Here is a 12,065-nt window from a genome sequence, read left to right on the forward strand (position 1 = left end):
CCGCATATTTTTTTTCGAAATCAAAGCACGTAATTGCATCAAAATAAAACAAACCCCATAGCATTATCGAATAACTAAACGCTTATCTCTCGGAAAACTAAAATTAACTCTCGGAAAACTAAAATTCATTGCGAAGTGACTTACAAGCTTACCTGTACGCTCGATTACAATTGATTTGAAAAAATTCCGCTTAACAAAATACAATTCAAGGATGCAGAATTTGTGTTTGGATCCAGTTGTACAGGCTTGTTTTCAAACAACAATGCCGATTATGACGAAACCATAGCAAACAATTATGACTCTGACGTGGGCTCGCATAAAAATTGAAATGTACAAATTGATTGATGTAAAACTAGTGAATTAAAACATCAACAAAAATTATTCGGTGTTCACATTGTCGAGCAAATTGGCAAGTCTTTGAGGTTTATTTCAAATCCGAAACACTGTGAATGCGGGTGTGTTTCAAATGAAATAAATAAGTAATAAACTATAAAATTGACAACTCAGCTCAACCTTGCGCCGGGTAACACCCGCTTTAAAATCGTAGTTAGAATGTTACAATCCGTTTGCCATAAAACAATGCTGTTTAAAGTATGGTAGGCAACATTGAAACCAGTGTTTTACCAGGAACTGGACGTTATACTGAAACCATACACAACCTACCGAAATAAAAAAAATATTCAAAATAACGTAACGGAATAACGTTACTTTTTATTCGGTGTTTCGTTCCGGACATTTTACATCAAAGAGTTGTTTAAAGTTTCGCGTCGTCGCGCGATAATAATAAATAAAAGCTTTAACAAGTTCTTTTATATGCCACTGTTTGGTTGTAAATGACAAATGTTATGTGACGTAACCACTACCTGACAATAAATGTTGTATGTTAAAAATGTCATTTCAAATTTATTTCGGTTAGACCGGAACGAAATAAAAATATTGGTTCCGGAACGGACTAACGAAATAAATAAATGTCCGAAAACGAATAACATTATTTCGCCCCGTACCGGTATAAAACCCTCATAAAACAAATTATACGAATCCGTTTTTACAACTAACTTGTTTGTCGTCTGAAAAAATACTTGATTTCAAGCCGCGTTTACCATTTAAGCAAACATACTCGAAGACGTTTCAGTATTTGTGTCAACAGAAGGCACGGTTTTATCAGAGGTAAAAGCAGAGTGGCAATAGCGGTCCGATTTTTAAGTTCGATTCAATGTTTTTTGTGAAGTTCAATTTTACTGATCACTTTTCAGACACAAGATATTTGGTCGAAATAAAAACAGTCTCAGAAAAGGTTTTTACACATAAAGCTGATGAATATTGTCTGGTAAGGTTGGACAGAGTATATAGCCGATGCCTTTGGCGCAAGCAATGTTCGGTACATCATAGGCTACTTCTGAGCGCACTTACGTTATAGCTTCAGGCATTCGCTATGTCTAACCATAGGAGGTTTCAGTGGTCAAACGACCTTGCAGAAAATGCACGGCGAGTGTCACCATAAAAAAATCGTTTCTGTTACTAAATAGGTCGCGGGTAAAATATCAAACAAAATTACGTTTATTTATTTTTGGTCTTTGTTTTTTTGTCACCCATCTAGAAATAAGTCGTTTAGAGGCGACTTTACACCTTTACTGTTTACGAAATTAGTCACTAAATAACTAGACACAAGCAACATTATTTAAAATGTCTGAAAATCGCAACGAAGCAGCAGATATGGAAACACATGACGAATTTAATCCACCAAAATTATATCATATCCGTGTTATTAGGTAAGTCGATTGCAACCGTTACAGTTTACCTGACGTACATAAACGTTTTTTTTGTAATGGTTGAATAAAAAATAATCTTTCAAAAAAATTTCAAAAACTTTTCTTTCAAAAAAGTCGTTATTTAATACAGATTAGGATTCATTCATCTTCTGCTTGGCACATTTACTCTGTGTGCTGGACTATTCGACATTACTTTCAGTGCTGTTGCTTTCGACGTGTTCAAGCAGGCAAAGGCAGCCACGGGTATTTGGGTCGGAGCCGTGGTAAGATGAATTTATGGCCATGTGGAAAAATATGCAGTCGTAATGACAGCAGTTGGACGTTTAAACTTATATGTTATCAGTAAGTTTTAAACGTTACAGCTAATGGTTATGCAATTGATTACAAAGGCAAAATTGTACCAGATGGTTATTTCTCCAAGAGCTATTTCAGTTGTGTATAGGCTATGCGTTAATATTTGCTTGGTAAAGTCCGTGATACACATAAATTAAATTCATTTTCCAGATAATCATCACAGGAATAATTGGTTTGGTAACTTCCAGATCTAAATTGCGCCGGCGAACCACTGTAAGTATAGTTTACATATAATCAAAATTTGAATGATAAATAAAAACCCAATACTAAAAAACATAGGTTTGCCTTTACTAGGTCCAAATGTTACTTAAAACCAACTAGACAGTGGACATGGTCCATGTCTGCTTTTCAACAATATATAGGCTATTTACGCATGCCCAACAGCAATACAAATCTTCTGAAATGTGCCTGCAAATTTATTTGTTTATTATTACGACTGCAATGCAAAAAAGAAAAACTTTATTTGCCTAATAGGTGAGTACTATTTTGTAGGTTATTGTGTTTGGTGGACTTTCAGTCGTTTGCGTGCTGGTTGCCACTGTATTGATTGTAATAAGTATTTCTGAAATGATGACGTCATCTTTCACGGAAGGAGAGCTCAGTGTCCAACAACCGAACTGTACAACCAGTTTAACTAATTCCACCACTCCTGCTGTGCGATGTATTGCTCAAACCACGTTTGACCAAAAATTAGCGATGACCAGTTTGTTGATTATATTTGGATTTTGCGAGTCGCTTGTTGCTGTAGTTTCTGTCATTACAACTAGAGATATATTCCTGACCAAGTACACTGACAACTTTCAACAAAACACCCCCGACGTGAACATGACTGTTACAGATTATTTCGATCGTCACACAAACGAGGAACCTAACACCAAAAACAACCAAACGCACGATATACCGGAAAACCGTTAGCGTAACCAGCGTTAATGCCAATGTAACTTTTGTCTTCTTAATTTTATTGTTTACGTGTTGTTGTCATATTTGTTCAATAGTTGATTACGTTTGCAGAGTTCACAAATATTAAAGTTCTATCTGTGATCTAATTGCCTATGTCCAAGTATGTGCAATTTTGGCAGTCGTCGTCAGGCGCATCACAGCACTTTTTGTCCTGTATTTTGTAACCTCTATCACTTTCTACCCATTTCTAGGACTTTTATTACCGTCCTTTTGCAATCTGTAGGCATACATAGGCTGTAATTAAATAGCAATGGCGTGACTTGGCTGTTTCCAGAGCTAGTTTTACCCTAACTTTACCACGAATTTAGCTTTTATGTTTGTGACAAAAGATCACATTCATTTGTCGCCTGCCCTTCTTAGCTTAGTAAGTTACAACTTCCAAACAGGTTTAGATATATATGCTTTCACGTAAAATAATCACACTTCAACAGTAACAGATATAGCCTACAGAGTTAAAGAGAATGATAGGCACATTGTGATATGCATTGCGCAATATGACTGATGTTGTTTTATTCGTCGATTTTTGTTGAAACCCTAATTTAGCATAAAACTGTATGTTTGTTTGGACATTTGCAGCAAATTATCGTTGCTTGGGTTGATTTATAAGAGTCTAATTGACCTCCATTGTATATGCCATTATCCTGATGAAGGCGTCTCGTATGGTACATCGAACCGTCGATAATTTTGCAATACAGTATGAACAGTATGTAGCCTACCTTAATACCTGGCAACAACCTTTTTATGCGCAGCATATGTGATGAACTATTGGCAACTATAGCCTAAGTTAACTGCAATTTAGTCAGAGAAACGACGTGAAATTTTCTTATTTATCATTAAAGCAAACGTACGCATAGGCCATAAAAAAAACTTATGTACCTATTCAGGTTGCAGTCTCTTGTTTTTTAGATTTTCTCCACTTCTAATTGGAGTTCGGGAAGCTGCTGTTTACCCGAATAAGATTTTAAACGTTTTATTGTAAAGTGCAAAATCTTTACGGTACAATATGGTCGAAAATTTATTGGCATACGCAAACATCGCTAAATCACGAGTCAAATTCCAAAGAGCGGCTAGACAAGTTACTTTCTTCCTACTCTCTGGGGCTTTACGTGGGCCACGAAGTTACTAAGCAAATAGCAGAAGGTAGTTCAAACTATTCCGCCTCCTTCGCGTCTACGGTTACCGCGCAGTCACACATCACCGCACTTAAATACACTTTGAACGCGCAGTAAAATGTTCACCAGCACCAGCGAGCGTGGCTTCAGGCAAGTTTTCCAATCAACCTGGCACATGTATTGCGAACAATGGTCGCAAAAAGAGTCGCTGCAGAGACAGAACAGACTTTAGGTCGTTAAATTTTCAGCCATACTTTGCAATTTATCTTGTAATATTTTGTAATTCTGTGGGAATGCATTTATTTAGTTATTTAGTCGTTCCGGGACAAAATACTTATTTTAACCTGCAGTGTTTAAAAGTAGTCCGTTTAGAACCATAGAGGATGTAAGCACATATAATTGAAATGTCTGAGATTCCCCATGAAGCAAATAATACGGCAACACGTGATGAATTCAATCCACCAAAATTGTATCATGTCCGTGTTATCAGGTAAGCTCAAATGGAGATTTACTTGTTGTGACCGGCCTATGAACTATTTTTATGTTTGCAATTGGTTGGCTTATATTTGGTTTTACTGTTATGTAATTGGGTAACATATAGAATTAATTACATGAACATTTATTGCAGATTGGGGTTTATCCATCTTCTGCTTGGTGTATTCACTTTATGTATCGGAATTTTCGACATAGCTTTCAGCGCTGTTGCTTTCGACGTGTTCAGTCAGGCAAAGGCAGCCACGGGTATTTGGGTCGGAGCTGTGGTAAGTTGGGTTTGAGTCGTTTCACCTTTGCCGTTCGCTGCCGTTTCGTTGTGATCATAAGCAACCCATCAAAAACCTTTTGTAATGACAGGTATAGACAATTAAGGGCAAAATTACGATTGTTCTAAAGTTTTTTTTTATTGATGAATCATTAGGCATATTTTCGAATGTATAAATAAATATATTTGTAAAAGCGTCGACACGCTGCGATTACCCAAGACCACTTCTTTCTGATTTGTTGCGTTTTACACGACAGTTTAATCGTTAAAAACATTTAAGCTGTAGATGTCTGTTATCTGTTTAGGTTTGTATCAATGTTACAAATGAATGACTTCACGTTTTGCAGATAATTATCACAGGAATGATTGGTTTGGTGACCTCCCGTTCTAAATTGCGCCGCCGAACTACCGTAAGTATCATTTGTTGACACCCAATAAAAACATAGATGGTCTGACAACAACGGTGGTATTCAATTTTATCTAATTTGCAATTCAAAGGTTTAAACGTGTTGTCTTGAAGATAAATGACAAACGTCGGTTGCGCTTAGTAATAGTGGCGTTTTCCAGTTTAGACTATGTAGCCCAACCATTAATGCCAACGAAATTAAACTCCGTCGACAGTGCCACTTTTTATTTGTTATAAAAGCAGTAAACTAGTCGCTCTCTCCAGAGTAAATGTTTGAAAACGCTGTGTTTGCTGCATTGTTGGAATACGAGTTTTGTAACAAAAAAAATTTGATTATATCTGTATATTTGACCCTTACGTACGCTGCAATCAGCTGATGGCCTACGAGGAAAGAAATTTGCTAATTTTGTACATGTGCATTGTAAATAGACGCTTTAACTCAGGGAATATGACTTGTGAAGTTGATAAAATACCCAATTTTAAATGATGTTTGTTTAGCATCTACCTTGTAATATATTAGGGAGGAATGAAAATGTTTTGAATTGTCAAGGAGTGAATTCGTCGAAAAATTTTGGGAACTACTGCGATAAAATAACGTTTTTAACAGAAAACGTCACGATTGTAGGTCTGTGAACCCAGAGACTTTTGCGTAATCTTCAAATTACAACCAAACGTTCGTTTCACGGCGCTTTCAAAACTTGACTACTTTGCTCTAGCTCCATCTTTGTATTGTAGATTTTGCTTTTTGGTGGATTTTCAGTCGCTTGCGTGTTGGTTTGTATGATATTGATTGGAATAAGTATTTCTGAAATGGTGACGTCATCTTTCGCAAAAGGAGAGCTCAGTGTCCAAGGAACAAACTGTACGATCGATGTAACCAGTGTAACTACACCGACAGTGCGATGTATTGCTCAAACTACCTTTGAACAAAAATTAGCGACGACAAGTTTATTAATCATTTTCGGCTTTTTCGAGTCGCTCGTCGCAGTGATTTCTGCCATGACAACAAGAGATATATTCGTTACCAAGTACACAGAAAACTTGCAACAAAATGCTCCTGACATGAACATGTCAGTTACGGATTATTTTGATCGTCGCGTGAACGAAGAACCGAACACAATCTACAATGGCGCGTACGATATACAAGGTGATACTGACAGGCCATTTCATATCGGTACTGGTTCAGAGCTGCCCGATTCTGACCAGTTTCGTTCACATTTAGAAGGGGTTGGGGACAGAAATTACGGCAGCACCTACTGACCAGAATTAACTTCTGAACATGCACAAACAATGCTAACATTTACTTGATTTACTGCCTGTAGATAGAACCGTATTTTGGAAAGACAAAAAATACACACTATCAATATTTAGTTTTATTTAACTAAACATATTCACCCATAATGTATTATCATGCAGTTTTTAAAAATGCCAAGCTTCAACGCTAAGATTTTTTTGATGTTTGCTTATTTCTTTTAATGCAGTGTGAAAACTGTGTGTCCTTGTGCACTTATATATTTTTATTTTGTGAAAACATATATGCATTTTACTCTCTGATTTTGTCTTGTCTATTGCAGAAAATTATACAATAGCAAGTGGAGTTTTTGTCTCTTAGTTTTTTTTTACAAAATTTGGCACTTGCGGGATATGTAAAATGAGGCAATCAGGCAAATATGATCAATATCAAATGAAATTGTACGGTGGGTACAAATGGGTAGTAATGGTCTTTGTAATCTGCTTAACAATACCATGCTTATATGGATAAATTTCTGTATAGCTATAAACAGCTTTGTCTGGATCTGCTTAGCGAGTAGGGCAGTACAGTACCAAGTACTTCTGTGGTGACTTGTTCCACATAATCATTGCATATTTTGGAGACTGAACAAGAGATTGGCTTTTAGCAACATGAAGCTGAGCAGAGGGAATAAGAGATAATTGATCCAAAACTATGATGTTATGAATTATTATCCTTTTCCAAATTGGTAGGATCAGAATTTCCAACATTCCATAATACATTACAGAACTTGTTTCTGCTACAATTTGATTTTGCCGGAATGTGGGTAACTGTTCATGTATATAAAAAGTACCAACAACAGGGTGGCAACAATCAGGAAAGGCAAAACAATTGTATAAAATCTTTCAACTGCTTTTTTATCCATTTGTCTGCGAGCTGTTTTCATTTTCGCAGTTTCCTTTGCATTCCATTTTTTCTTTAATGTTCTCATCTCCAGTTTAAATACAATTAGTTTAAAATGCTCTGAAACCTTTCAAACAAGATAACAATTTTAGTATTTCATTGAACTTAAAATCATGAAATGCTATGTGTTAAAAAACAATATTTTATCTAGAATAAAAGTTTTTTAATTTTCTGAAAAGCTTACCACATTCTGTACAGCTGTCTGCAATAGTTTTGTTACCCATCAGTGTCCATATTTTAAAGTTGGAACAACTTATTACATTACTTGCTACATCTAATACCTATAAAGCATATAATAGCACAAAAACACCCTGTTAAGAAAAAAAATCTTCTGAATGTATCACTAATCGAGAAGTAGGTTTCTTGAAATTTTGGACCACCACAAGCAATCCATGTAAACTTTGATTTTACAAACCAAACGTCTAGTCACCACAATTACTGATGTACATATCTGTTATAAAATATTCTTCAAACTGACACTGGCTGTTATGATAATTTTACAATTGGCTCATTACAATCACTTTTTTATTATTATTCTAAGGAACGCTTCACGGTGTGGCTCATTACAATCACTAGACCAGTAGCTGAAACAAACAGTTACGGTAGGTTTATGATATACGTCTGGTTGCGTTCACATCAGATCGTTCGTACCAGAACTGGTGAAGATTCGTTTTTTTTTGTTATTTTGCAAATTCGCGCTATTATTTTGACGAAAAAAAACATCCGCGCAAAAAGAAAAACTTTTTAATTTGGCGTTCATACCATAACAAATAGCAGGATTTAAAAGGGCCCCGGCAGCGACGATGTGACTTTTTCTACATTTTAGCTATTTAGAATTGCCATACTTCGGGGATTCCGTATCACTAATTTTTTTTGTCCTATGATTTGTCGTTTTCGAGATATTCAATCAAACAATGTGCTCTCGAGCGACACCTTGGATAAAAAGCAGCAGCGATTGTTACGTCACGTTCCAGTATGTAATAACCAATAAATATGCGTAGATTGACTGTGAGGTGTAAGTATGTGTACTGGAAATTAAAACGTTTTTAGGTTAGTGTTGAAATAAATCTTTACTGAGTTGTAATAAATGTTTTTTGGTTCAATATGAGTAGTTTACATGCGTTCCTCTATATTTAAGACATAAATCCAACAAGAATGGCTCTTTCCTTCACACAAGATGATGTGATACTTCATTTAACATCATCTTGTGCTGATCCAAACTGCTGTTTTTGATTGTCACCAAAGTCTTGGAACTAAAATGTGGCTTTAAAGTTTGTTGCAGTAGGTTTAACATTTTTACTTGTATGCTACAAACTGTAAACCTAGTATGCTCAATTTTTTTAGCTTATTTAATGTAACCTTTTCAGTTTGCAACCAACATGTGTAGAATAAATTTTTGGTAAAATGTTTCGAATTCTCAAACTTAACTAAACTCCAAAATCTCAAAGAGATACATGTACATAAATGCATTTAAGACCTCACACCCAAATGAGATGCCTATTTACGTACTATTTTAGTCAGAATCATAATATATTGTTTTATTTCCATTTCATTTCCATTCAATATGCAATTTCCTGCAAAAAAAGCATGCCTACACAACACTCCAACACTTAAATTCTTTCTTGCAAAACAGGAATGAAGGCAACGTTTATTGTCAGATGCATCACTATTATTGGTGATCCCATTATAACAGATAGTGCATTCACCAGATAAAAAACCCTCAAAGTTGTTAATTAAGTTTAAAATGTGCAGCATATCATGTTACAGGCTATGTTTCAGAGATGATTACAAGACATACTTAGTCCTAGTAAAATAGTATACACACAAAAAATATTTAATGTAATTCCCATTCCTTCATAGTGTATTTGTTGTAGAAAAATGCTGTATTGTAATCTTGCAGTGTTGTGAAGCTTGAGGGTGTGGGAAGAGACTAAAACATTTCCAGTGGACTTTACCTAAGACAATTAATGTTGCTTATTGGAGAAACATAAACCCGATTGTGTCTGAAATGTTTAGAAATTAACAACCTCATGAGAATTTTTAAATTTTATAATAGATAATAAACACCAAAATCAAATGCACTCAATCAAGAAAAAAAATTAAACACTGTTAAAAATATTTTGAGCAAAATAGTTGAAATATTGTATTATTATTTTGTGTTTTTAATCAAACCGTTCCAACCACTTGTTCCTCAAAATTTCCTGGAGTTTGATGACAGTCAAAAACAGCAGTTTGGATAAGCAAGGTAATGTCACACAAAGTATCACATCACCTTGTGTGAAAAAAATAGCCATCTTGTTGGATTTAAGTTCTAAATACTTAAAAAAGCACGGAAATTACTTATATTGCACAAGAAACATTGATTACCACTCAGTAAAGATTTATTTCAACACTAACTTAAAAACGTTTTCATTTCCAGTACACATACATACACCTCACAGTCAATCTACGCATATTTATTGAGACATGCGTCCTATTAAACTACTGATCATATCTGAAAAAATCGCTATAAAAATGCCTAAAACAAAATTTATCGACATTTTTCCACTCTCTCCCCATTGCCCGCAATGTATTTTTTGGGGCTTCCTTTAACCTTTTGCAGCCGCCATTACGCTTCAATTTGCTTCAACCGTGACGGCCAGTAGCGCAATCCAGGGTTTATAGAGATCAGTGGGTAACACCCGTCACGAGTAAGTTTTACTGTACTAACTGAAGCACATGCAACCAGCAACTGCTATATATTTAGGCGTTACAGATATACAGCCCACAGAAAATTTGTTAAATGGTGCTGGGGAAGACTTGAAAAAACATCAGGGTTACATTGCCAGCATGCGTCGTAATCAAAGTTCGCAATACTTTTCCTTCTGACGAGTACGCTGTACTTTTCCTTCTGACTGGATTCAAGGGTCCGAAACTTGTATGATTTCGGTCAAAACTACATGCATAACGAGGCGTTGTAGTGTCATTTGTTTGTATTATTGCAAAAAAATGTCTGTGGGCCGTACATCTGTTTCCTCTTGAATCGCAACAATGCACAGACTGCGGTAGAGCTACTGACGCAGTGCCTCATAGGAGATCCAAAAGTGCTTAATTTTATCTCCAAAAATGCTAACGGTTAGGGCTATTAGGGTCGAGGTAAGGTATTAGCATTTAAAATTCAATAAAACTAACCCAAAAAATTAGTTACTAATGTAAATTTTTTAAACATTTGCATCCTAAACCAACCCTCTTTAGCCGCTAAATAAATAATTCAGCTCTTTACGCCACCTATCGAAAATTAAGCACTTTTGGATCTCCTAGGAGGCACCGCGTCAGTAGCTCTACCACAAACTGCAGGCATTTTGCACACTTGAGTCTAAAAATAAGAACATTTAAACACCAAAATACTTTAACTGACTAACGTTATTGGCGTCGCTGAACGTTAACAACCACTGACAACAAACACGCTCCAAGTTCCAAAGTAAGTTGGTACGAGGTGACGTCACATGACGTTTGGACAATGTGATAAAATATCCGCAAGGTGTCAGTTGAGATTTTAAACGTAAATATTTGGCTAATAACATCGATTTTTGTAATTTTAAACCTGAAATCGTGTTTATAAGAATTCAACAAATAACATATTAAAAAATATTTTTCCGGTGCCGGGGCTCTTTAACATCGCTGTGTTCATGTGCACGATCATGTACAGACGCAACGATTTTCGCAATTGTTTTGAAAAAATAAATGATAAACAAACGTTTTTCGCCAAGAGAATATATTTTGGGCCCGTGTCGTCGTAAAGGTATTAAATACAACAGCAATAACATCGAACCCAGTATAACAGGCTAATGGTTAACGACTACGGGTTGTGAAGGGCGGTCAACAGAGGGGTTAAGTAGGTTAAATATCTATCAATTTGCACGAGCTGATAATGCCTCAAACACTAAACTGATGACGTTGGCTACAAAACTGCTGTTACGCAGACGGCAAACCGTCATTTTTAAATATATCTAATCAGCAATTAACTGAATATGATTTTGCCCATGGGAGCAAATATATTTGCTATAGTAATAAGTGACTTTTGTTCAACGCATAATGTGAAAAATCCAAAAATATTAAACGGTTTTCCCCATGTCCTAAGCTCATGACGGAAACCCCCAAGATCCTGGAAAAAAATCCAAGTGGCACTCCCTGTTTCTCGCTGTGTTAGAAAGTAGAGGCATCGGGTATCGGCCCCAAAAGAGCATTATCATTCCACCGAAGTAAGCGTACACTTTTGACAGATGGGTGCCCAATGTTCGTTTTAAATCGCAACTTGTTTTGGTCTTTTAATAAATTTGTTTGACCTTTAGATTCAAAATACACGACTCCAAACTGTTATTTGGTAGTATGACGTCATTAAGGTTTAGCAACTGTTAAATTTTAAACAATCCCACAGCCAAATTGAAACAGTCAAATCTTTGACATATGTGTAGTCAAATTGTGTCGTACACATTAAAGACTGAGTTTTAAAATGCGTTTTAAATTTACT

At 35.7% G+C, this 12,065-nt stretch overlaps 2 protein-coding genes and 1 long non-coding RNA gene across 3 annotated transcripts; 2 read left to right on the forward strand and 1 right to left on the reverse strand.

The window, feature by feature from the left end:
• The first annotated feature begins 1,437 nt into the window (after positions 1-1,437).
• On the forward strand, positions 1,438-3,789 carry LOC145229413 (uncharacterized). The gene is made up of 4 exons (XM_080094754.1): positions 1,438-1,769; positions 1,900-2,032; positions 2,274-2,336; positions 2,616-3,789. The coding sequence occupies exons 1-4, from the start codon at positions 1,684-1,686 to the stop codon at positions 3,036-3,038; spliced, it is 705 nt and encodes a 234-aa protein (XP_079950880.1). The 5' UTR covers positions 1,438-1,683; the 3' UTR covers positions 3,039-3,789.
• Positions 3,790-4,429: 640 nt separating this feature from the next.
• Positions 4,430-6,981, forward strand: LOC145230459 (uncharacterized). Its single transcript, XM_080095891.1, has 4 exons — positions 4,430-4,685; positions 4,824-4,956; positions 5,303-5,365; positions 6,097-6,981. The coding sequence occupies exons 1-4, from the start codon at positions 4,600-4,602 to the stop codon at positions 6,619-6,621; spliced, it is 807 nt and encodes a 268-aa protein (XP_079952017.1). The 5' UTR covers positions 4,430-4,599; the 3' UTR covers positions 6,622-6,981.
• LOC145230460 (uncharacterized) lies at positions 6,295-8,447 on the reverse strand. The gene is made up of 2 exons (XR_013860662.1): positions 7,740-8,447; positions 6,295-7,622 (listed from the first exon to the last, which is right to left on the reverse strand). It is a non-coding gene; the product is annotated as an uncharacterized LOC145230460 (long non-coding RNA).
• Positions 8,448-12,065: the final 3,618 nt, after the last annotated feature.

The sequence above is a fragment of the Phallusia mammillata genome, chromosome 5 (assembly GCF_965637545.1).
Source record: "Phallusia mammillata chromosome 5, kaPhaMamm4.hap1.1, whole genome shotgun sequence".
Classification (NCBI taxonomy): domain Eukaryota; kingdom Metazoa; phylum Chordata; class Ascidiacea; order Phlebobranchia; family Ascidiidae; genus Phallusia; species Phallusia mammillata.

Excerpts from the sequence above, each read along its gene's own strand:
- LOC145229413 (XM_080094754.1), top strand. The coding sequence starts at position 1,684 with ATGTCTGAAAATCGCAACGAAGCAGCAGATATGGAAACACATGACGAA. Across the intron at positions 1,770-1,899 it reads TATCATATCCGTGTTATTAG|ATTAGGATTCATTCATCTTC; the intron begins GTAAGTCGATTG and ends TATTTAATACAG. Across the intron at positions 2,033-2,273 it reads GTATTTGGGTCGGAGCCGTG|ATAATCATCACAGGAATAAT; the intron begins GTAAGATGAATT and ends TTCATTTTCCAG.
- LOC145230459 (XM_080095891.1), top strand. The coding sequence starts at position 4,600 with ATGTCTGAGATTCCCCATGAAGCAAATAATACGGCAACACGTGATGAA. Across the intron at positions 4,957-5,302 it reads GTATTTGGGTCGGAGCTGTG|ATAATTATCACAGGAATGAT; the intron begins GTAAGTTGGGTT and ends CACGTTTTGCAG. Across the intron at positions 5,366-6,096 it reads AATTGCGCCGCCGAACTACC|ATTTTGCTTTTTGGTGGATT; the intron begins GTAAGTATCATT and ends TTTGTATTGTAG.